General features: G+C 36.7%; 1 protein-coding gene across 1 annotated transcript; it reads left to right on the top strand.

The window, feature by feature from the left end:
• Positions 1-433: 433 nt before the first annotated feature.
• SYPL1 (synaptophysin like 1) lies at positions 434-24297 on the top strand. The gene is made up of 6 exons (XM_037003586.2): positions 434-537; positions 764-835; positions 15508-15629; positions 16922-17129; positions 21093-21281; positions 22874-24297. Exons 2-6 carry the CDS (start codon positions 767-769, stop codon positions 23003-23005), a joined length of 720 nt encoding a protein of 239 aa, XP_036859481.1. The 5' UTR covers positions 434-537; positions 764-766; the 3' UTR covers positions 23006-24297.
• The last annotated feature ends 1821 nt before the right edge of the window (positions 24298-26118 follow it).

Genomic DNA, 26118 nt, shown 5'->3' with positions numbered 1-26118 from the left:
AGCCCCAAGTACAGGGCTTGACCCATACAGGAGAGATGGGTAGGTGGGTCAGGAGGAGCCTCTCCTTTTACTACTTGGTATAACCTTTGTCCTTCAACCCTGACTCCAATAACTTTCACACTTTCACAACAAACTTAATTTCCGTAAGAATATTTGGTGAATTACGCTTTATAGATACCCTAGAGCACGATCACCCAAAGTCTGTTTTCTGCAATAACCTGACCCTTTTTAATAAAAGGCTCTTAACACCAGCCTTCAAGCGTGGCTTCACCTGTGTGAACATTTCAAAAATCCATCGAAAAGTTGGGATCTGTGAAGACAAGCCGCGGCAGAAGAGCTATCACCGCAGACGGTAGGAGACAGGACCAGCCTTGAGTTTTGCGCGGAGGAGCGACCCCCATAGCGCCTGCGCGGAAATGGCCACGCGCAAGCGGAAGGAAACGACGCGCCGAGGGCTGGATTTCAAGGAAGGGGGCGCGGCGCACGCAGCTTGGCGTCCAACATCTGGGTTCGCCAGCGATCAGCCGCCTCGGCCAGGTGCGGCCCAGAGTAGCACCTCCCCTCCCCGCCCCGCCCCTTCCCTCCCCTAGCCTTCCGCGGCCGCCCCTCTCCGTCCCCGCCCCAGCGCCGCCCGCCCCGCCCGCGGCCTCCGGCCCGCCTCCCGGAGCCCGCCCCGCCTGTCCTTCCTCGCCTCCCGCGGCTCGGTCTCGGCGGTCCCCTCCTCCTCCGCCCCGCGTTCTGACTTTCTCCCTCCTTCCTTCAGAGGATGTCCTCCTTCCAGCTCAGCCTCAACCCGCTCAAGGAGCCGCTCGGCTTCATCAAGGTCCTCGAGTGGGTGAGTGCAGCCCGCGCCGAGGAGGCCGGGAACCGCGCCGCCGCGCCCGCTCCCTCTGCGGCCCGGCCGGCGCCCTCGGCGAGGAGGCTGGCGGCCCTGCTCGCGCGGACTCCGGGGCCGCCGCAGCCCCCGGAACGAGGGGAGACGGGCCGGGCCGGGCGGGTAGAGGACGAGAGGCTGCGGCCGGAGCCCTCACGGGGCGTGGACGCCGCGGTCGGCGTCGAATCACGAGTCCCTTGGCTGCCCGCGTCCCGGGCGGAGCCGCCCTCCCGCACCGCGGCTCACCTCTGGGCGCTCCCCGCGGGAGTGGGGCTTCACATTTCTCTGGCTTCCCCGCTTCCCGCGAGGGGAGAGGACACTTCCTGTTGCGGTCTAACCGAAACCGGCGGGCCGGAGTCGCGCCGCGACCGGTGCCGACCTGGGGCCGCGCTATCTCGAAAGCCGGCTGTGCCTCCTCGGAGTGATTTGACGAGCACTCAGTTCTTAATTTGCTCTTAAGATGGCTCCAAGTTAAAAATGGGTAAAAATAAACTGTGGGATTTTACAGCATCTTACTATGTTGATGGACAGTGACTGTGAACGGGTATGTGGGGGGGACTTGGTGAGGGGGGGAGACTAGTGAACATAATGTCCTTCATGTAATTGTAGATTAATGATACCAAAATAAAATTTAAAAAAATAAACTGTGGGTCAGGGACGCGGGCGGGGGTGGGGAAGGTCTTCCCAACAAAACGGAGTGGTCGGGCCAATTCACTGAAATGCGGGCTAAGAAATCGCCAACAGGTTTGTTTTAGGTATTTCCAAGCAGCGTCCTGCGGTCAGCTTTTAGTCTTTTCTTGGGAACGCTCAGTCATTAACATCAGAGGAGACTCATTAATTCGACCTTGGCAGTGGTCGCTCGCTTGGAGTAGTTAGTGACTACAACAAGCACCTCATATTTCCTTCAGAATCCGTGGTCTAGTGCCGATTTCTGTGCCGATTTTCAGGCCCGTATTAATGGGCAGCCGGCATCTGTCCCAGCCTGCAGGCAAGTTGTTTTTATAACCAGCAACGTTTACATCCGTAACTCTTTAACCGTATATATCTTAGTGATAAAGTGATGAAAGCAAGAACTTCAGATTTCCTGTCTTAAGTAACAGCTAGGATGGTTTTTAAAGTAACAGAAACCCAAATTCTCTAATGGGTACTCAGTATGATTTCCTTCCTACACTCAGTTCATACCTTTCCCCTAGAGTTTTACTTGGTGTTTTCTGAAAACTGAAACACTGCTGATTTCACACAAATATCTACTTTAAAGACACAAGAATTCTGTAGAGGTAGGTTGAGGTTTAAATATGAAGAGAATTATTGGAGCATATGAAAACTTGAAACGCAAGAGGAAAATCAATTTAACTAGGCTAATGAAATACAGAAAGGTTAAGAGAAGGCTTAATACCTAGTAGATTTAATCTCATCGAGAATTGTAAATTTATAAGTTAAATTTTCATTTCAAAGGAAGAGGCAGTTTTGCACTTGTATTATTTGTCAGTCTTTTTAAAAAAAACATTCTTTTTTCCTTAATGTTTTAAAACATTAGTGGTAAGTTTGTTAGTGATCATAGATCTGATATATTTTGAAAAATACACTTTTTAAGAAGCTTCAGAAAATGCTTTCCGTTTGAGCAGCTTATTACACAGGAGTACCTTTTATGAAGAGACTACTCATTGATAATGATGTAGTGCATATTTGGTCAACAAATATTTGAGTATGTGTTACAGATTGGTGCTGTGCTAAGCACTAGCAGCATACAAACATGAATAAAACATGGTCTTTTCCTCATGATCCATTAAGAAAGACATGAAAATAAATATGAACATGCCATATAATATCATAGTAAAGGTATAGGCAGAATGTAGTAAGTGAAAGGAATGAGGTATCAGTTGCTTGGAGGACCTAGGGAGGATTTCATAGATGAAAGAACACTTGAAGGATGAGTTCTTGTTTTCTTGGGGAGTGGCTTTCCAGGCAGAGGGAATCTTCTGTTCAGTGGTGTGAAAAGTTGAAGCTTCATAGTCTTGTTTGAAAATTTAGAGTGGTTGTGGTTGACTGCATCATATACTGAGAGGGAGCGTGTGGTTTGAGGTGATTCTGAAAGGTTTCAAAGGGTTTGCAGAAAAGTTTGGAGTTTATCCTGTGGGCCAATGGTTCCTAACTCTCTGGGGTTGATCTCAGATAATATGGGCCCTTTCCTTAGGAAAATGCATATGTGTGTGATAAAAGATACTGTTTATTGAATAGCTTCCATTTAAGCACAGAATTCGTACCATTTGGGGCAGAGACTCATTCAAGGGTTTTAAACAAGTGAATAATATAATTAGATTTACCTTTTAGAAATTTTTATTCTGTCAGCAGTGTAAGGGATAGATTGGAAAGGTCATCATTGAAAGTAGGAAAACTGTTGTTTGAGAAATTATGAGGGCCTAAAATTAATTGGAGTGGGACTAGAGAAGAGAGTTTTAGAAATTAGAATGTATTTGGAGGGTGAGGAAGTGGGAGGACTCTAAGGTAACTGCCGTATTTTCTAACTTAGGTTAGTAATGGCACCTCTATCCAAGACAGACCACTAGTAGAAGGAGCAAATTTTTGGTGGAAGGTCAATAAGGTTTTGAATGAATTGAGATTTTGGTCTCTAGGTTACTTAAGTAGAGATATCCTGTAGGCAGTTAAAAAATACGGGTGTAGAGTTTAAATGTGGGCTGGAGGTTCATCAGATACCTGTCAACAAAGGTGAGAAGTGTTTAGGAAGATGGAGAGAAATAGCATCATGGCATCACTATTAAAGAGAATTTTGAAAGCATAGAGTACTCAACAGTATCTAGTACAGCAGAGTGGTTAAGTAAAATAAGGACAAAAATGCATCCCTTGGTTTTGGTAATCAAGCGGCTATTGGTGGCTTTATAAGAGCAGTTCTAGTAAAGTCAGGAACCAGATGGTAGTATGCTAATTGGATTTATGGTACATAAGTGAAGACAGTGAGAGTAAGCTAGTATTTGTGAGGATGAGAGATTTGGTGGTTAACCCATCTTCAAGATAGGAAAGACTGTTGCCTATAGAGAAGAGATTTGTGAATAGAATTTTTTCAGGCTAAATACAGAGGCAGAGAAGGGATGAATATAAAGCAGGGTTCTAGGGAGAAAGACCCATAGTAGGAATTTTAAAATTCGTTTTGTATGACTTGTTCAAGTTTCATAAGCCATTGATTGAGGTGTGAGGAGGTTACCTCTAAACATAGTCAATAAATAAGATTACAAACCTAAAATCTAAGTAAAGTCCGCTTACCACCCATATAACAAAAAAATAATTCTCCAAATCAGCTTCCCTGTAGCAAGGCTCTGGAAGATGCTAGACTAAGATAGAACTTGATAATACGTAACTTTGAAGGGGTATAAAAGTCTTCAAAAACATGAAAGCAAGATGCTTGGTAAATATTTATTGACAGATTAATAATGCAATCCACAAAACAGATGCATTCCCACTTTGTTTCTAAACTGTAGCCACCATGTTCTATTCCTTTTTTTGTTTGTTTTTGTTTTTAATTTACTCCTGGCTCCTAGTTACAGTGCCTGTCAGTGACATTGCCTTAGATCTCTTGGTGTAATAAGTATGCAGCGAGGGTTGAATTTTTGTTGGAGTCAAATGGAAATAGCAGAACTTTAGAGGCTGTTGGAATGACTGAGTTAATAAATATGGGCATGCTGATAATGTACTTAAACATTTCTTCCATCCTGCAGGACTGCGGTGCCGTGTTTCTAGGAAGACTAGACCCAGACAGTAGATAGAATTGAGACCTATATGACTAACATACAAATCTCTTGGTCCTTCATGATCACTAAGTTCTCTATTACATAGTTTAAACTTTAGAAGTGATATATTTTATGCTTTTCTTTAGTCCACATTTTCCTGCCTTTGTTAGCCTATAAAGTGACAATATAAAATTTAGATAAGAATAGATGCCCTATGTGTAGGAATTGAACACAGATGTAAAAGTCAAGGATTAATTTTATCAAATTTTTAAAGTATTTAATATTTCTCTGGTAAACTTTAATTTGGTTCTTCATACTAATTTATCCCTATTAGTCAGAGAAAAGTAGTTTGCTAAAATGTTTTTATCTCTTTAATATTGAACACTGTTTTGGACTTTCTTGCTGCCATCTTGCATAGGGTAGACACTGAACAGATGTTTAGCTCTTAATGCATCTGAGTAATACGCTTTCCTAATTTCACACATGCAAGATTTGGAAGAGATACTGTTGGGGAGTGTCTGAGAGATTACAGACTACTTCAGCTGAATTTTAGACTTGTTAACCATTTCTAGGTATCTTTGTCCTTTTCAAATTTATTCTGAGTATTAACAAGAGATATTTGTTGAATACCATATATGTTGCTAGGTTGACTGTTTTCTCACTGATCCTCTGACAACCTGCGAGGGTTGTCATCTTCTTGTTGCCAAGGCTGTAGAAATTTATTTACCCATTATCTCATGATTAGCATTAACTACACAGTACTCTTTAACAGTCTGCTCTTAGTCATCTTGATAACTTACCTTTGTGTTTCTAATTGGCCTTTTAAGTAAGTAAATGAAAAGATTACCAAAAATTTCAAGCTTTAAAAAAAAGAGATGAAGTAACTTTTTTCTTGTTTGTTAAATGTGTGTTTATATGATCTTAGGAGTTAAAGGCAAGTAGTTTTTATTAATTTATTAAGTTTGAATGTTTCTTCTGATTTTATACTTAAAATCAATGAATTTGTAATTGTAAATGTAAAAAGTTAACTTTTATCTGATTTTATACTTACAGTTAATTTTGTAGTTACAAATTCAAAGGAACCTTTAAAAACATTACTTTGGGGTAAATTATCTGGGAAAAATAGTGTGAAAAACAATGAATGAGAAAACCCATAACCTTTGAGCATTACATATGTCAATTTGTTTAAACAAACTTTTAGAAATACATAATAGTTTATATAAGATACTTAATGTTTAGTCATCCCAAATAGATTATAGGATTTTTGCAAACAAGGTCCTCCTTTATCCTAATTTTATGCTTTACTGAATAGAACAAAGGCACACCCCAGGAAATACTATTTGTACTGCAGAGTGTGGGGGATGGGACATATGTAGCTTAATGTTTGTCTCACCATTTGTTTAATTTTTACATTTTTAGGTTATCCTTCTGTAACAGACTACTTTTTAGGAAGCTTATCTTTTAAACCTTGCCATTTGTGTTCACTTTTCTCTTCTCTATTATGAAAAGAGAAGAGGTATTTCACATAGCATTTTGTGCCTACCAGAACTCTGTACACTTAAAGCTTGTTAATAGACCTACAGACCCATCTGGCTTTGCACTCTCTGTTTTACCTGGGATCCTCTCAGTTATTTCCTGTGTGCACTCTCCTGGAGTGGATTAGACATATATGCTGTCAGTGCTTTTGCAGTGCACAAACACACATACTCACTCCACACATACAAATAGCAGTCTCGGATAAAATATAAAATGGAAAATTAAGGTAAGAGATCAATGCTCTAATACACTGGTTCTCACTATGGTCTCAGAACTCCTTTATCTTAATTTAGATATTGAGGACCTCGAAGAGTTTTTGTTTATTTGAGTTGTATCTGTCAGTATTTACTGTATTTAAGCTGAAACTTGAAAAAAGTTTATTTAAAAATAACAGTAGTACATTACTTAAAAACTTGAATTACATCAGTGGCAACACTTGCTGCCCGTTTCCTTCAAGTGAAAGATTCACTTCATTTGTTTTCAAGAAAAACATCTGCCAAATATTCAAGTCTGAGTAATATTTTGTCTACTACTTACTCTTTCAAATAAAAATGGTGTTCCATGAAAAAAAGTAACTATTTCAGCATAAAACTCAATTATTTAAATGCTTTCTCTGGAAACTACCATTGTATTTTGTATGCAGTAAAAGTCTATTTTCATATCCTGTTTCATCACACCAAATATTAAAATAACTCAAAGGTCAGGATTTAACAAAGGTAATAATTTTTACTGTTTCATCAGAGACATTGAGTAAAACTGGCTTTTTTTTTTAACTGCAAGTGCATGGCAATGAAATAGTTTGATGGTATTGCTGATTCTTACTAAAGCCCAGTATTCTTTTTTTTTTTAACTGCCAGTTGTATTTTATTCAAATAAATCTTTTTAGATTCATCTCACTACAAATTTTTTTTTTTTAATTGAAGGGTAGTTGACACACAGTATTACATTAGTTTCAGGTGTACAACACAGTGATTTAACATTTATATACATGATAATTCTAGATACCAGCTATCACCATACCAAGTTGTTACAATATTTTGACTATATTCCTTATGTTATACATTACATCCTGGTTACTTATTTATTTTACAATTGAAAGTGTGTACTTTTTTTTTTTTTTTTGTGAGGGCATCTCTCATATTTATTGATCAAATGGTTGTTAACCACAATAAAATTCTGTATAGGGGGGGTCAATGCTCAATGCACAATCATTAATCCACCCCAAGCCTAATTTTCGTCAGTCTCCAATCTTATGAAGCATAACGAACAATTTCTTACATGGAGAACAAATTCTTACATAGTGAATAAGTTACATAGTGAACATTACAAGGGCAGTCATCACAGAGGCTTTTGGTTTTGATCATGCATTATGAATTATAAACAGTTCAAATATGAATATTCATTTGATTTTTATACTTGATTTATATGTGGATACCACATTTCTCTCTATTATTATTATTTTTAATAAAATGCTGAAATGGTAGGTAGATACAAGATAAAGGTAGAAAACATAGCTTAGTGTTGTAAGAGAGCAAATGTAGATGATTAGGTGTGTGCCTGTAGACTATGTGTTAATCCAAGCTAGACAAGGGCAATAAAACATCCATGGATGCAGAAGCTTTCTCTCAACACGGGGTGGGGGGAGGTTCTAAGCCTCACCTCTGTTGATCCCCATTTTCTCACCTGATGGCCCCCCTGCGACTGTGCCTGTCTTAGGTTGTTCCTCCCTTGAGGAATCTTACCCGTCTCTGGCTAACCAGTCATCTTCCGGGGCCATACAGGGAAATGTTAAGTTGGTAAGTGAGAGAGAAGCCTTATTGTTTGAAAAGGTTAGCTTTTTACTTCTTTGCATATTTTATGCCCTGTTAAAGCCCAGTATTCTTACCAAGCAATGCTTTTGCTCAAATCAGTGCAAATGTCAACACAATGTACAAGGTAAATAATGCGTTAATAATATTAATGAAAATATTTTTGACCTCATGGACTCCCTGAGTCTTGGGAACTCCTGGGGTCCACAGACCACACTTTGAGAATTTTTCTAATACAAGGTAAATACCATTGGGACCAGAAGTGAAACAGAAAATACGGGTAAGAGAAGGACTGTTCGTGGACCTGGAAAAAAGCTTCAGTCTAAAATCTAGATTTATGACTTAGATAGTGCTGAGTACTCAAGGAAGCAGAAAGAGAGAACTGCAGTCTCCTAAGGCGTGAACCAATTTACCTGCCAGCTTAGGATCAGGATTTATGATAACTCAAATAGTCTCGTGTTGGTAGTTTGGGAGTCACATCCAAAGATGTGTTTGTGGGTAGGGGACTTGGAAGGTCAGGTAGAATTGTCTGTAAAACTGCTAGACAGGAAGATGACTATAAAATCACTAGGCAGAGATAGAAAAGGAGGAAAAAAACTTTCAAGTTGAGTGTACATCAAATATCCTAAAACACATGAAGAAAACTGATATTCACTTACAGGCTCAAATTATATCAGTGGCAACAAATAGCAGTTTTCCATGAAGAAGCAGGCTCACTTTAAGACAGCCAGCCAGATAGACAACTGAACATCAGTTCACTCTAAAAGATGTAAAAGTAATAGAACAATCTGAAATTATTTTAAAATAAGTTTATTTAGGTTCCTCAGAGATTCTTAGTTCTATATTTAGCTTAACAATTGTTTAAGAATAAAGGTGACATAAGGATGTTTGCACATCTTATAATAATTAAGAGTTAGCAAAAAACTTAGCTGTTTATTTCAGCAAGAACTCAGTCTGCTTCTCATGATCCAAAATCTTAAGGGTCATGGAACTTGCTGTGGTTGTACTTTACAGGCAAGAGATAGTAGAAGCAAACTGAAGTACTTTGTAACTGACTCACTGCTCAGTACACAGTGGGAATAAATGGAAATGCCAGCATCAATAAGAAAATGTTTTAGAAAATGATTATCTTTAGTGAAAGCTTCAGACTTTGACTCATAAAAATCAATACATTGGCTCTAGGCATCAACTCTGACTGTAAATGCAAATGTGTTGTTTCATTCTGATGATCATTGCTTCTTTAGTAAATGATAGTTTGCTTTAGTAAAACAGTATATATTTGGTTTTTCAAATGAATACTCCTACTCAATATACTTGTAGTTTTATTTCTGATGACTTCAATTATATGATTTCCCTAAACTAAACCTTAGAAAGAAATTTAAGTAGATAACATCAGATGAATGATGAAACCAAATAACAGTGAGAACTCTGCAAATAGAAACATAAAAAAGATGCCCATAAATTAGATGAGTACCAGTGTTCCCCTGTAGAACCCTCAGTGAGCTAAGCAGGGTCTAGGAATAGGAGCTAAGACTGGAATTCTGGCTGTACAATATATAGCTTGTTGAAAATACCAAGGGGCTCCACATTTTTTTAATCATGAATCCCCATCAGTATAAAATTTTACACACAGGACCCCATGTGCACCTATAATTTAGATGAATATTTTACTGTGTCAGTATCTTAAGGCAGATCATATATTTGGGTAAATTTCATTCATATTTTTAAATGCTTATTTCAGATTCTTACAATTTTAGATTCTTCTATTTTTTGCTGTGTTGTGATATAAAGTATAATCTGTTTTAACCTTGTAATGTGGCTAATGAAGGTAGCTCATATAAGGTGCTAATGCTGTTTTCTCTTTTTTGTACATAAATTTTTGTCTTACCAGTCTGTTTCTGTGAAGATATTTTTAAAATCAGCATATTAATATCAGCCACTGGTCCAGTTTGTTAAGGTTAGTTTGGTTAAAACCAGATAATTTCTTCAGCAAACTCAGGCAGACTCACACTGTAATGCATGAACACTAAAAGTGTAAGAATAGGTGAAGGTGTCACTGTCCTTCCATGTTACTGGACTCTCCTTACCTTCAAGATGCCCAGCATCCTATACTGACATGTGACTCTGACATACAGGCCTGGCTTTGGTTTTAATGGTATATTAATTTCAGAAAGGCTTTAATTCCTTGTTAAGTCTAAAGTTAGGTAGTAGATTCAAGTTCAAGTATTTTCTTCTTGCACCTCAGGTAATGGGTTCTCCAATCTATTTTGGAGAGTAGCATTCTGGAGAACCAGGCTGTAATATATATGTATATATTACAAGCTGTTTGGAAGAAAATCAGTAAGATCATTGATTATTGGTGACTAGTTCACATCCTGAGGGTTTCCCAGACAGTAGAGAGTGGGACAATTCAGAAAGCACCTGCCTGTCTTTAGGTGTCATCTGACACTCAATTCCATGTGATTGTTGCTTTATGGGAATATGGGTCTGATGTTGCCATATTTTCAGTTTCCCCACACCCACTCAGGAAAAGCAGGAAATCCAAAATTTTAGGTGCACAGTGCTGATATTAAAATATTGACAACAAATTCACATTTTTATGAATACTAGGAAGAAAGCACACATGTATCTGCATACCAGTTTTCACCCATGAAGTATACATTGTCAATATATAAGTTCTAAATCAAAATAGCACTAGAGTATAGGGAGAGATGAGATGGTTGGATAGTTTAGTTTACCCTCAGATTGTTTTGTACTTCATTTAGTAAAATGTGTGTATCCTTTTTTTTCCATAAGAGAATCACAAACCTTTATTTATCCTCATAACAAAAAATAGCTTTAAAGTGAAAATTATGTAAGATGATTATTGGAAGTTGATTTTTCAATTATGAGGCTATTTAATGAGCATTTTGCTATGTGCAGGCCTTCTGTTAGGTAGACAGTGGAAATCCCGAAGGACCAAGTGTACAAATACAACAGTCTGCCAAGAGAGAGGTAAAGGCAATAATCTTAAAAGCAATAAGCTAGAGTATGCCATTTATTTACTGATTTTTGTATTAAGTGGGAAACTAGTTTTTATTTTTTATTTTGGGGCAGAGGTTTATTTTCTATAAGGCAAGATGCACAAGAAAATGCCTGTAGAAGAGTTGATGAACCTAAGTCTGTGGCAGCCCAGGAGACAGAATAGTTCTGCCACACAAGGAATTATGTAGGGCCTTAAAGGATGAGCTTGTTAAGGAATGGGAATGAGGGGTGGGCGGTTGCTGGCAGAAGAAAACATACACATCCAAGACATAAACATGTGATGTGTTTCAGTAAGTGTGAAAGAGTCATGTACCTTGCAGGGAGTGAGTACACATAAACTGAGGAAGACAAAGTTGAGACTACTTCAGCCATGCCTCTCATGCCAAATTAAGAAGTTCAGGCTTTTTTTTTACCTTTTTCTTTTCTTAAATTTAGGTCTGGAAAGCCAATGAGGAAATCCCTTTAAAAGGAGGACCTACATGACCAGATTTGTATTTCAGATTAGTGTGACATAAATAACATCTGAAGTAGCTTTGTCCAATAGTAACACAATGCAAACTACAAATGCAAGCCACAAGTTCTACTAGCCTCATTAAAACAGTGAAAAGAAATATTTTTCTTAACCCATTTTATCCAGAATACTGTTTCAACAGGTAATCAATATAAACTGTTACTGATGAGATGTTTTACATTATTTTTTATATTGAATCTTGGTAGTCCATTGTATATTTTACACCTACAGCCATCTCAGTTCAGACTAGCAATTCTTAAAGTGCTCAGCACCCACATATGGCTTGTAGCTACCTCACTAGACAGTGCAGCTCTTCTTGAGTGCACACACACTATAGTTAGACTAATGGTGTGATGAAAATGAAAGTTCCTATGGCTGCACTTCTCACCTGACCCTAAACTAGATGTAATTGGCCTACTGCTAAGCTAAGGCTCACACACCCATTGACAATAAGCCATTATTGTCGCTGTTCCTATATAAAGAGCTCTGCCTAGAGGCAGAGGTGGAGAGGGACTGTAAACGCTGCAGAGGAAGACGTGATTCCAGCACTGGACCTGCCACCATGAGAATAAAACTTGGAATAACCCCTTTCATCCCAAATTCTACAATTGTGGGCCCCCCCAGAGTAAACTTGGCTGAGGGCGTTCCCCCTCAGGTGAGACAAATAGTGATGGAAATGAGATTAGAAATGAGAGGAAGAGTCTGTTGGGTTAGTCCCAGTTAAGAATGGTGAGGACCTGAACAAAATTAATGGCAGGAGTGATGTAGACAAACAGAGCTTTTAAAAGTTTGACATACCCCATGTAGTCTTAGGAAGCTTATTTTTCACTCAGCATTAGGTGTCTGCAATTCATGCATGTTAATGTGGGTAGCTGTAGTTTGTATATCTTTATTGCTGTATAGCTTCCCATTGGAAGTATATGCTACTGTATTTCATCCATTTTCCTGTCGCTTCCCCTACCCCAAATTTTGATATTATAAACAATGTCACTGTGAACATTCTTGTCCTGTAGTACACATGAGTAAGAGTTTTGCTTAGATGTGTATGCTAGTAGATATTAATCCTTTGTGATATCACAAGTACTTTCACCTGGTTTGTAGCTTGTTTTACATTCAAAAACTGACTTGATTTTTTAAAGTTCTTTTTCTGTAGTTGAATTTAACAATCTCTTATGGTTGTGGGATTTTTGTTTTTGCTTTTTTTTAACTTAAGAAATTCTTCCTTTCTATGGTCTGGCTTTTTTTGTGTGTGTGTATAATTATAAAAGCTTTACTGATAAATAATTCACGTAACATAATTTATTCACTTAAAGTGTACACCCCTATATCCATTAGCAGTCACTCATTTGTTCCCAGGCCTCTTCCTCTCCCCAAACCCAGCCCACATATCTACTTTCTGTCTATATATATTTGCCTACTCTGGTCACAGCTTTTCTTTTATATTGTCTTTAAAACCTTTGAAGCTCCACGCTTTATATTTAAGTGTTTAGTCCATCTGGACTATTTATTGAATAGTCCTTCCTTATTTAGTTATCTATTGCTACATCACAAATTACTCCAAGCTTAGCACTTTAAAAACAAAAGACATTTATTATCTTACAGTTTGTGTGGGTCAGGAATGTGGAAGGGGCGTAGCTGAGTGGTTTTTGTTCAGGGTCTCCCATATGTTTTCAGTCAGTCTGTTGTCTGTGGTCACATCATCTCCTGCCCTCCAGCTCCCTCATGGGGCTTTTGGTGAGGGTCACATATGCACTTGCAGAGCCACCCACTTGGGTGCTGAAGTGCTCATTTCCTCATGCAGGTTTCTCTGTAAATTGCCTGAGGACCCACCCAGCACAGAGCTGACTTCTCCCAGAGCCTGGGATTCAAGGGACTGGGCAAGGAAGACAGAAGTTGTAGTCTTTGTATTACCTAATCTCAGAAAGGACATTCCATTCCTTCTACCATATTCTATTCACTAGAAGCAAGTCACTGTGCCCAGTCCACACTTAAGGAGAGGAAAATTAATCTTCATCTCTTGAGAGAAGGAGTTTCAAGGAGTTTATGGACATATCTTTAAAGCCACCACACTCCTTTCCTTAGTGATCTACAGTGCCAGCTCTGGAGGATATAATTTGTCTATACACACAATTCTGTTTCCAACCTCTTTATTCTGTTCCATTGGTTCAATTTATGTTTACTGGTCTAATCCTAAATGTGGGTTTTAAAAAGACTAATTTCCATGCCATCTATTTTACTCTGTGTTCCTGCATATTTATGCAGAGAATATCCTTTGTTCTGTCTTCATCTGTTAACTCTTAACTCTAAACTGTGTGCTGGACATTACTTCAGACCCTTCATATCTGTAAGCAGATTCCTTTTCATATGTCTCTTCTTTATGGGAAAAAAAATTCCTTGATAGTTATGGCCTGATTCAAGCCCTGGATTAATCCATGGGAAGCATTATATCAGTGTTCAGCAGTATAGGCTTTGATAATCAGACCAGCGCTGAATTTTATCTATTTGCTGGATGTGTGTGACCATGAGCAAAACAAAGTCCCTGCCCTCTTAATAAGTTTATGTTAAGTACTGTCAAGGCAGTGGTTATTACAATGGAGGAAAAACAGAACAGCATAAATAAAGGGACTGTGTAGTGTGGGTTGGGGAGCTGGGCAGTTGTTATTCAATAGTGTGATTAGGTAGAGGCCTCTGGTGGTGTCGTGTTGCAGGGAGCTGTGAAGTAGGAAGTGAACCCTGTATTCCAGGCAGAGGAAATAGCCAGCGCAAAGGTTCTGAAGGAGGAGTTTATCCTGTGTCTTTAAGGAATAGCAAGGAGACCATTTTGTGTAAAGAAATTTGGCAAAGGAAAAAGTAGCAACCTGAGATGAGAAATAGTGAAGGAGGAAAGGCTCTTGTAGACCATAATATGAGCTCTAATTTTTATTCAGAGGGAACTCAGAAGCCAAATGATCACTCTGGTTGATGCACTGGTAATTATTGAGGGAGGGGCAGAGACAAGCAGGAGGATCGAGTTGGAAGACTTTTAGCGGATAACTCAGATAAGAGGTCATCGTGGGTAGTTCAGGAGGTTTTGCTGGTGGTGGTAAGAGGTGATCAGATTCCAAATATATTTTTTAAATAGAGCCACCAGCATTTCCTGAAGGTTTGAGTTCTTAGTCACTACATCTTATCTGGGTTTTTTGTTCTTTTGTTCTGCAGAAAATTTAGAAGATAAAAATAGAAAAAGGTATTTTACCTTCTGTTCAGAGGTGACCACTGTTAAATTGTGATGCAAAACCTTTCTAGTTTTTGTTGTGTATCTGTGCGTAGGTGTAGACACATGCGCAGTGCATAGCTTAAATAACTTTATATACAATGAACATTTTTCTGTATCATTAGATATTCCTCAACATTTTAATGACTGCATAATGTTCCATTATATAAATGAATTGCAGTTTATTTGATTTGCTGTCAATATTTAGGATGCTTCCAGTTTTTTCATGTGGTGGATAGCATTTGAAAGAGCAGCATTACATTTTTTTTTAAGCATATGCACGATGAGGAGAACTAATTTACAACTCTTTGAGACCTGGAAATGCCCACCAGTGAGGCCTTACAAGCTCATCAAATAGCATCTCTTCTTTGCTTACAGTCTCTTGCCTATACCATTAAACGCTTGGCTTCCAAGTAAAAATACCTCCAATTCATACCCTTTCATTTTGATAGTAATAAATAAGACTTCCTCTGAATTTTATACTAATATTTGTAGGTACATGGAGACATAAATGAATTGTTTGTATGGGATGGTATATTACTTTTTGTATTATACTAGGGAAAGTAAAATCACATGTGTTGAGAATGCAAATAAATTTAAATTTTTTTTCACCATCTGTTTTTAATTTGTGATTAAGAATTTCTACAATGTTAGCCAATCTTGAATAATCAGTATACTTAAGGCTTTAATGACCCATATTTTGGGTACAGTAATGCTTCTTTTCTTACTTTCTTTTTTTTTGGCCTCACTTTGTGCAGATTGCTTCTATCTTTGCTTTTGCCACCTGTGGAGGTTTTAAGGGCAAAACGGAAATTCAAGTGGGTTGTCCTAAATTTAATGACAGCAAAACAGTTACTGCTACTTTTGGATATCCATTCAGGTGAGTTATTTATTTGTTTTTATGATTTAACAGGTCTTTTTACATTCATGTTGTCTTAATAGTATTTCTAGCAATTTGATCTCTGGGAGGTAGAAAATTATAAATTACATACTCGTTTATAAGTAGCGACTGCTCAAACTGTGGAACATAGACCAGTGCCTGGCTGCAAACTGTTTTCCAGGTCTGTGATGAAATGAGTACAGAAAATCAGAATAAGCATTTAGAAATTTTCTTGTCACATTGCCTTGACATTTTTATTCTGTCATCCCACAGCAGATTGGAAATATAAAATATAAAACAAAACAAAACAGACTGTTACATCACCTTCTTGTGAGAAGCCCTGATATGGAAGCAAACACACCTTATGAAAAATTGAAATTTCTCATGTATTTGCAATTAGTAAATAACTGCATTCTTTATATAGTTTTAAGACATGTTTATATACAGTGAAGAGTTCTGTGTTTCACTAGCATAACACTATTTTCTTACTCTCATTTTCAAACTAAAATGAATATTTTGTGAATTCTAACATTTGACTTACAGTATTCATTGGAAAGTTTATTGAATGTGTCCTGAGTTTAAGTCAAGGTGTGAATCTTCTTCCACTTACTACTTAGTTGGCCTCTCTAGGACTTAGTGTTTCTGTCCAATAAACTGGAAATATTAACCTTTTAAGATTGTTTTGGTGGTTAAATAAACTCTTACATTAAAGATGTCAGATAGTAAGTGCTTGGTAAACTATCATTGCCTCTCCATCTCCCAACCCTTCTCTTACAGTTCTTGTACCAGGAGCTGTTAAAGCATCTATAGTGATAAGAGCTTTTGCAGTTAATGGATATGGAAAATTAAAGACAATGCAAAATTAGCATCTAACTAATCCAGGGCTTACATATGAATCGTTATATTTGGCTCTCCTGGTGCTAGTCACACAGACTGTGCCCCCTAGAATGGACTATTGCGTCTCAAATTATAAACAGTTTTGTGTCAGCCCTCTTAATGTGTTAAGTTTTTATTGCAGAAAGAGAGTATCTAAGCATGAAAGTGTTTGATTCAGTCTGTCATAAATCAGTTACCAGGTATGATTTGTAATTCATGCATATTTCTCAGTGAAAATTTTAAATTACTTCAGTACTTGAACTTCCTCTGCGCCCCCCTTTTTTTCCCAAAGGAAAATGTTTTAATATATTTGGGAGAGTAATTTTTGAATGTCATTTCAGTATTCTTCCTGTGTCTACTGTCTTTGTTCAGACATTACAAGTCAGTCACAAATTTATTTGAATTTTTTTTAATAGGTTGAATCAGGCATCATTTGAGGCACCTAACAATGCAAATGTGTGTGATATAAATTGGAAAAGTTATGTCCTTATTGGAGATTACTCTTCTTCTGCACAATTCTATGTTACATTTGCAGTCTTTGTCTTCCTATACTGCATGGTTGCTCTTCTGCTCTATGTTGGTTATACGAACCTATATCGGCAAAGTCGAAAACTTCCCATGGTTGTAAGTAATCACTTCCTTTATATAAGAAAATAATTTTATTAGTATACATTATATTTGAAGTTAAATATAGATTTTCTTACACTGGAAATGAAAATCCTTGGCATCAACCACTTCAAATTTGGACCTGTGTTTGCCATGATGTTGAGCTTTCTCCCGTTACCATGTTTAACCCAATTCTTTCAGTATATTTGCAGCACTTTGTCTCTATGCTAGGGAGTTACAGAGATTGGTTTGTTTCCAACTTTATTTTAACCTGGAAAGAATTCAAATATATGACAGCATATTAGGTTTTAAGCAACAGAGAAATTAAATAGAAATTCTTTTGATTTGAAGAATTGCTGACCATACTAGTAGTCTCATAACTCTTAATTATAAACTAGTTAACTTTTTTCTTTTCTCAAAGACCCCTCTATGCCTCTGCAGTGTCTTATGAAGCTTGATAGTCTTTATTAGGACTCAGCAAACTATGGCTCACAGGTGAAATTTAATTTTTTTTAATAAAGTTTTTTTGAAACACAGCCATACCGGTCATTTACATATTATCTATGACTGCTTTCATGCTACAGTGGCAGAGTTAAGTAGTAGTGAAAGAGAAAAAATATTTACTTGTTTGTCCCTTTTCAGGAAAAGTTTGCTGATTCTTGGTCTATACTCCTAAATTCCTTAATTTGAAATCTGAAACAGATCAACAAAGGATTTGGATTTGAAGTCCTAACACCTTCCTTGGCTTCAGAGTCTACTGAGCTAGATATAAAAATAATCTCTAAGATTTAGCTAGTAGAATCTGCCCTGAATTATTGGTGGTAAATCCAGAGATCATCCATGGTTTTAAGCTGAACTTCTACTATAAAAGAGTAACTACAAAGTCAGTATTAGTGTTATTGACTTGAAAGGCAAGCAGACGTGTTTTTGTGACACTGGTTATTTATATATTGAGAAAACACCGACATCTACTAATTATTTATAAAGTCATTTTAAAGGGAAGGAAGGCTATTTAAGTATGGAGAAATTATTAAATAATATAACAGGTTTTATTTATTTACTTATTTGTTTTTAATTTTTGCTGCCTGGATCATAAGAATACAAATGGTAAGTGAGGTATAAAGTAATCATTTATCATCATATATATCTCTAAGAAGAGATTCTTAAACCTGATATTTTCATAAAATATTTCTTGATTCAGTTCCTTTCAGAAAGAAAATTAACTAATTTGTAATACTCAACAGCAATTACCTTTAGGAATCTAACTTCAAGCCTCATTTAAAAAGGAACTGTGATGATCATATAGATACTATATTTTGTTAAAATTCTTCATAATTTAAATTCTAAAAGAAGATCATTTCTTGCCATTTTGTCATTATCCCAGCAAACTTTAAATCTAGCAATGAGCCTTTTATTTCTTATATTTTGTTTAAAAATACCACATTTTTTAAAGCAGCACTCAGATCTATTTTCGTAAAGAGTGTTTATGTCTAATAAAACATAAAACTGATCTACCTGCATCATTCAGAAGGATGAAAGCAAATATCTACCTCAGAGCGATCAGGTCATCGTCCTATAGAGAAATAATCCATGATTAGTTCCTTACATGGTTTTTTGTTGATATAATATATAATAAATGCTTCTTGTCTGTAAAAGTCAGGCTTCTAAATTAAAGTTTGAATTCTACTTTTAACCATATAAAATGTGGAAAGTTTTCTTGAGATACTCTTAAATGTAGCCAAAGATGACACTAATTTTTTTTTTTGAAGCACTGTTTTTTAGTGAGGAATGCCTTTTCAGCAGTGCTCTCGATTCTCTGCGGAAGTATTTCTAGGAGCATTTCAGTTGTGACATTTTAAATCAACTTTAATTCCCTTTTTAAGTAAATACAGCCCTTTTCTGTGTTTAAGTAGCATTCTGGGCTATGTAGAGAATCAGAAATACAATAAAATGAAACCAACCAAAGATAGGGTATCTCAGATCCTAAAAATCTGGTATGACTCGTATCCTAATTTATTGGTAGGACCAGGGCTGCCTCAGGCAGCTGTGGGTTGAGCACTGCAGAACTCCAGATGTGCTGTTCACACAGATTGGGTCAGAACTAGAGTCCTGAGTAGGACAAAGACTAAGCCCACATTTCTCCCTCCTCCCACACCCTAAGGTTACTTGTGCATCATTTTCAGAAAAGCACCTGCTTTTGAAAATATAAGAATGTCTTGCCATCATGACATTCTTAGCCATCAGCAAAGTAGATTTAAAGAGCATAATCAGAAAAGAACCTGTTTTTTAATTAGGAATTTGGATGGAAGAAACTTGATAATTAAGAGGATTTGACTTGTACTGGTCAAAGCTATGAACTTTAGCCCAGAGAGAGCTTGTTTAACACGTGATAACCTCATACTGTTTATCAGTTCTTGAAAAGGTGTCGTATTTCTAATAGCCAGTGTTTAGACAATGTCTACCTGCAGCAAAAGGTACAGAAGCAAAAAGGAGAGTATTCCCACAGTGCAAAAATTTAAGCTCTAATGTTTCTGTCCTTTTCTCTTTGATCTACATTTTAAGAGGACCAGTAGCGGTGGAGGGCTCAAATGTAAAATGTAGATACCTCCATGTTTGTAAAAGTAGTCATTGTTTTTCATTCTCTAATCACAAGGCATTTTATTCAATGCCATCTTGACCAGATGGATAAGCTATATATAGCACAGTTTCTCTATTTCATAAGTGGTCACTGGTGTTTATCCTAAATAAATGACTAAAAGTTGGTTGGCAAAAGTAATTAAAAACTAACCGGATTTATTCAAAAAACAAAATACTTCTGTGACAAGTTCCAAAACCCATTTCTAGGCTTGGAGAGGTTTAAGCTGCATATATGTAAGAACTCATAGCCTTGGTTGTGCCCAAATGCTCAGAATATGTAACATTTAAAGACACAAATTTTACATTATTTCCACTTTGGTGGTTAATTTAAAGGAAAATCAAACAAGGTAGGATGTACGCTTCATATTATACAAATGCATACTTTAAAAAAATGTTTAGATCTTTGTAACCAATACTGGTTGACAAAATTTTAGTCCCCAGCAGAATAGAATAAGGAGAGGAAATGTTTTTTTTTCCTTTTTTCATCTTACTAGTTTAGTAAGAAACTGTCCAAAATACTTAAAACTTCAGTCCTCTTCTTGGAAGTGTAATAAGTAGCAAAGACTTCAGTAGGAAGTTACTAGGGATAAGGTATCTTGAGACAGTTTGGGGATTTGGGGGTTTGGTAGTTTTTTTGTCCTCAATATAATGAGCATTCTTAAATATTTGTGGTCATACATTTATAAAGAGACAAGTATTCTAGACGTGCTTTTCACCATTTCATTATCCATGATTGTGAAGAATTAGATCTAACTAGAGCTTTGCCAGAACAGTATGAGAAAGCAGGAGAAGGGTAAGGGAGTATATATGCCAGCAATTATTAGAAAGGGTCTTTGAATCTAAATTAAGGAGGAAAATGAGAGCATGAGCAAGATTGAGAAACAGTAAAAAAGTGGTAAGATCAGATCCAAGATCTTGGTGGGGGTCAAAGGATTTTTATGGTTGGAATGCCAGAGTGAGTGAGCTGGAAAGAGAAGTGATACTGGAGAGTAGGATGATTGAAAGATGATAGAGGGATAGGCCGGTGAAAGCAGGGTCTAAAGTAGGATTCTGGAGGTGAGTGGTGAGGGCAGTGTAAAATAAAACTTGATTTCTAATGTAAAAATCTTAAGACTCCTAAGGAGCCGACTGAGCTTTGTTTACTGTTGTAGCTCAGGCACTGGGCTAGTTACAGTGGACAGTAATATTTACTATGTGGACTATGGCCTTTTTATAATGTATATTCATAATGAAGGCCATTTCTCAGCCCTTAGAGTTCAGTGTGATCTCAGTTGCTTCATTGTGGATTTGAAATTTAGTATTTTTAATAAACTGTTCATTAATTTATACTTATTTTTCTTTTAGGACTTTGTTGTTACTCTTATTGCCACTTTTTTATGGTTGGTGAGCACTTCAGCCTGGGCTAAAGCTCTTACAGATATTAAAGTATCTACTGGTTACAATATTGTCAAGGAACTTGAGCCTTGTAAGCATCCAGGAGTGATGTGTACTTTTGTCTCCGTGACTAGTATGGGATCCCTAAATGTGTCTGTGGTATGTATACAGTATCTGTAAGATACTTTATTTCACTTACTAGGAAAACCTTACGAGTAATTTAAGAAAACAATAGCTTTTAATAAATCTGAGTTAATATGTTGATTTTTATTTTTACTAAGCAATCAGAATCCTAGTTACCATATAGTCTTTACCTTTAGAACAGCAAAGAAAAGTTTTAGAAAATTACTGCTTGTAAAAACAGGTTTGAACAAGATCATGATTGAGTCTTTTCATTAAAATTGACTAGGCAAGACTTTTACCTGAAAGACACTAATAGTAGTCACTAACATTTATTAAGATTATGTGCCAGCATTGTGCTACGAGCATTACACTTACAGCTTATTTAAGTTGTTCAGCAATTCTAAGAGGAATGTGGGAGGTGCTGCTATTATCTTCATCTTAAAACTAGGAAAAAATCTAACTCATTTGTTAATTTGCCCAAGGTTACACACTAGTAAGTTGGCAAGCCAAGGTTTTAATGCGGTCTGACTTCAGAGCCTGTTCTCTAATCTGACTTTCTCTCCATCAATGAAAGTGATACTTCTTTGGTTTCTAATAATCTAAAATATTTGGTCTACATAAATTTAAATAAATTTAGTCTGCTATTTTACAAAAAAACGGGTAAGTATATTATTGATACACTGAGCACATTATGCTTGGGAAGGTCTTGTGTCTTTTCAAGAAAATACTTTTCCAGTGGCTGGAGTATGGGTTGCCTTATAAAGCATTTTGGCCAAATTTTTGTTACAGAACTTTTATGTAGTTCAAGAGTTTTGTGGGGTTTTTTTTTTGCATTTACATTCGCAGTGATCTGAGATGGACAGTTTCAGAAATGTGGCTTTTGTATACAAATACACAAAAAAATATAAAGCATTTAGCCTCCAGTATGATAGTATTTTCAAGCTTTTTACCTTACTCTTACTTCATAAGTCATTATTATTAATAAATTTATAAAAAATTGAAAATTAGGGCAGCTTCAGTTTATTCATCTCTGAGACTTTGATCTTGCCAGATTTATACCAGGGAAGACTAATTTCTTTTAGGTTGACTAATGCAAGGTATGAAGTTATGTTCTGTGACTCCTTTTTTCTTCTGGCTGCAGCTGTTGGAGTAGGAGAGATGGTAGTGGGGGTTGGCGGGTAGGGAAATGGAAAAGGTACACGAGGGCAATGTATAATCTTTCAGATGGGAGGAAGGTGAAAGCCCTCACAAAGAAGGAAATGTGGAGTCCTATTCCTCTTCACCTGGAAAAGATGATGCCTATGTACAAATAAAAGAAGGGTTTTAGTTTCCTCAAATTTAATTGCATCTTTTTGGTAATAATGGGAATGTGAACATAAGAATTCTTTTAGTCATGATTTTATGTATTACAGATTTAGGATTTAGCTTATAAATTCATTGGGAATAAATCATTATATATCCAAATTTGGCATTGAAATAGAACATCTTTTTTCTACTTTCTATGTAGTTTAAACTTTAAATGAAATAATGATATAATGCCTTGAAATGTTAAATATTTTAAGAAAAACTAGGATGAGAATAAATTTTTAAGTAGACTGAATTTTCATGTTTATTTTTCTTTTTCTTAGATCTTTGGTTTTCTGAATATGATACTTTGGGGAGGAAATGCATGGTTCGTGTACAAGGAGACCAGCTTACACAGTCCATCAAATACTTCTGCTTCCCATAGCCAAGGAGGTATCCCACCTCCTGGAATATAATTAAAGGGAGGAGTACACTGTATGAAACTTAGGTCTGTACTATGACCTTTTGTCAACATCTTGAGAAGCATTATTTGTTTCTAATAAAAGTAATGGCTTTTTCAATAAATTGGTGGGTTTAAAATTTTGCTGCTTTTTTTACATAAAGCCTGTGCCTGCCTTTCCTAGAAATGTAAGATGTAAATGTATTCTCACATGTAAATTTGAAAATTCAGGTGACTGTTATGAGGTGGTACACATTTTTAAATAAATGGTAATTTCTTTACCAAGTTTGTCTTCCAAAGTGTTTACACGTTTAGCCTTAACCTGTATCTTCACTCAGAAAAGAAGTATATTATCATATCATAATAGGAAGAAAATTTCTATTGGAATATACACTACTGTAAGTTTGTATACATCATATACCTGTCTTTGTTTAAAAAAGCCTTGATTACATAAATCATATTTAGAAAAAAATGTTCAGTTCAGAATTTATATCTGAACATTGTTCATATGTTATGAAAATTTTTCAATTGCAAAGACTGGGTCTGTGTTTTATTTCTGTTTTTCTAAATGACCTACGTACTTAATACATGTGCTCAAATTATTTGGGAATGGGTTTGGAAATTTATCATAGATGTATGGTTAATTGAGTAATTGTGTCACATGAGGTGTAAGCTTGCATGATGCTGGCTGGTTGATAGACCTGCTATATAAGTAGAACACAGACATGGCTCAGCGCACTGTTGTTACATGCATGGGTGTTACTGTAGTGACACTTGTCTGCTGTCCTTTGTTCATGCTACTTGAGGGCAGGCTGAGACCTAGTCTCCCTGCTAGTAGAGTAAAATAATCCAGCTTTTTTTTTGAAAACCCCATTTACAGAGTTAAAAAAATTAACATGGTCTTTTATTTTTGAAACATTTTAACATTTACAAGATTCAATGAAGTTGCTATTTTGAGTTTAACAATGATATTGTGAAAATAAATGCAGTTTGAATTTCATGTTTCTTAATGTTCATTTCATTTCACAAATGGATGATTAAGGAATTAATGCATCATAAACAAGGAACTTAGGTGAGCTGTCTTAAGGATGTGCTGCTTTGGCACACACATTTGGGTATATTCTGAATACAGGGCTTCCTCACAGTTTGCTTCCTAATCTTTTTGTTGTACAGGGCTAGGTTTCCTATTCTTAACATGTGATTGTTTATATGTGAAGCACAGTTGCCTTATTTTTGTTGCTTTTGTGTTGTCAGTATGAAAATGTACATCTTCTATGCAACCAATTTAATAAAGAAGTTAAAAAGAAAGAGTGTACAGATTGTTGTATGGCAAAGAAACCTTCATTTTAAAGGCATGAGCATTGCACAGTGGAATTGATTTCCAGAGCAGGAAATAGAATATCACTGTAGGGATTTTTAATGTTTGGCAAGGAGTAAGAAGAAAATGCTTTGGAGATCCTAGTTTTATTCTTGTTCTTTCGACCTCATTTAAGGAGCTTATTTTAACTTTCAGGTTAAGTTTTCTAGATAAACATTTTCCACTTGTCCAATTAGGCATCAAAGATTCTTGATTTAGAGGGTGTGTTCTGGAACCACACTGTCTTAATTTGAATCTTGGCTTCACTTGGTGGCTACTTAACTTTAGGCAAATTACTGGCCCTCTCTGTGCCTCAGTTTTCTTATCTGAATAAGCAAATGGGAATAAGAGTACTGACTTAAGAGAGTGTTTATCAAGATTAAGTGAGTTAATAAATATAAAGTCCTTAGGACAGTTCAGCATGGAGTAGATACTTTATGAATGCTGGCTGTGATTACGAGCTTCTGATGGTATCTAATACAGAGATTCTTAACCTGGAGCAGGAAAGGTGGTGGTCTTCGGCAGAGAGGCAGGATGAACTTTGGGATTACATGGGTCTCACTTTTTATTCCTCAGAGCCCTAGATGTTTTTGATATTTATTTTTCTGTCCATGTAGATGTATGTAAAATTAGTGACATTAAAATTTAAAAGTCATTGAGATGACAGCAGATCTAGAAAGGCATCCACTTTGTTGCCTAAAACTTAATTTTGAATGCTACCTCTATAGCTTTTCTTCTTCCTTCCTAATTACAACCCTTAAATAGAATTCGTGCCTCATATCGAATTTACCGAGTATCATAATTCCTCCAGGTGGTAAAGATACCTCGAGACAACTGCTGGGCATAGAAGCCACAGGGCATAAATCTGCAAAGAAGTAAAAAGCTAACCTTTTCAAACAATATGGCTTCTCTCTCACTTACCAACCTTACATTTCCCTGTATGGCCCCGGAAGATGACTGGTTAGCCAGAGACGGGTAAGATTCCTCAAGGGAGGAACAACCTAAGACAGGCACAGTCGCAGGGGGGCCATCAGGTGAGAAATTGGGGAACAACAGTGGTGAAGCTTAGAACCTCCCCCCACCCCGTGTTGAGAGAAAGCTTCTGCATCCATGGATGTTTTATTGCCCTTGTCTAGCTCGGATTAGCACATAGTCTACAGGCACACACCTGATCATCTACATTTGCTCTCTTACAACACTAAACTAAGTTTTCTACCTTTATCTTGCATCTACCTACCACTTCAGCAGTTTATTAAAAATAAAAATAATAATAATAAAGGGAGAAATGTGGGATCCACATATAAATCAAGTATAAAAATCAAACGAATATTCATATTTGACCTGCTTGTTTATAGTTCATAATGCGTGATCAGAACCGAAAGTTTCTGTGATGACTGCCCTTGTACTGTTCACCGTGTAAGAACTTGTTCACTATGTAAGAACTTGTTCGTTATGCTTCAGAAGATTGGAGACTGACGAGAACTAGGCTTGAGATGGATTAATGATTGTGCATTGAGCATTGACCCCCCCAATACAGAATTTTATTGTTGTTAACCATTTGATCAATAAATATGAGAGATGCCCTCTCAAAAAAAAAAAAATATTTCTGGAAATTATGTGGAGAATATTATGAGCTACATGGCGACCAGATGTTAAGTAGAGCAGTGAGTTAGGAAACCCTTTCAGTAATATATATATCTGATGTATATTTAAAATGCCAGCTTACAGTATAGCAAAAACATTGAAAAATATTCAAATTTTTGAAACATCAA

This window comes from Manis javanica, chromosome 6 (genome assembly GCF_040802235.1).
Source record: "Manis javanica isolate MJ-LG chromosome 6, MJ_LKY, whole genome shotgun sequence".
In the NCBI taxonomy this organism is placed as follows: domain Eukaryota; kingdom Metazoa; phylum Chordata; class Mammalia; order Pholidota; family Manidae; genus Manis; species Manis javanica.
Note: the sequence above shows the minus strand (reverse complement) of the source record. Positions and strands in the feature narration are given on the sequence as shown.

Excerpts from the sequence above, each read along its gene's own strand:
- SYPL1 (XM_037003586.2), top strand. The coding sequence starts at position 767 with ATGTCCTCCTTCCAGCTCAGCCTCAACCCGCTCAAGGAGCCGCTCGGC. Across the intron at positions 836-15,507 it reads TCATCAAGGTCCTCGAGTGG|ATTGCTTCTATCTTTGCTTT; the intron begins GTGAGTGCAGCC and ends CACTTTGTGCAG. Across the intron at positions 15,630-16,921 it reads ACTTTTGGATATCCATTCAG|GTTGAATCAGGCATCATTTG; the intron begins GTGAGTTATTTA and ends TTTTTTTAATAG.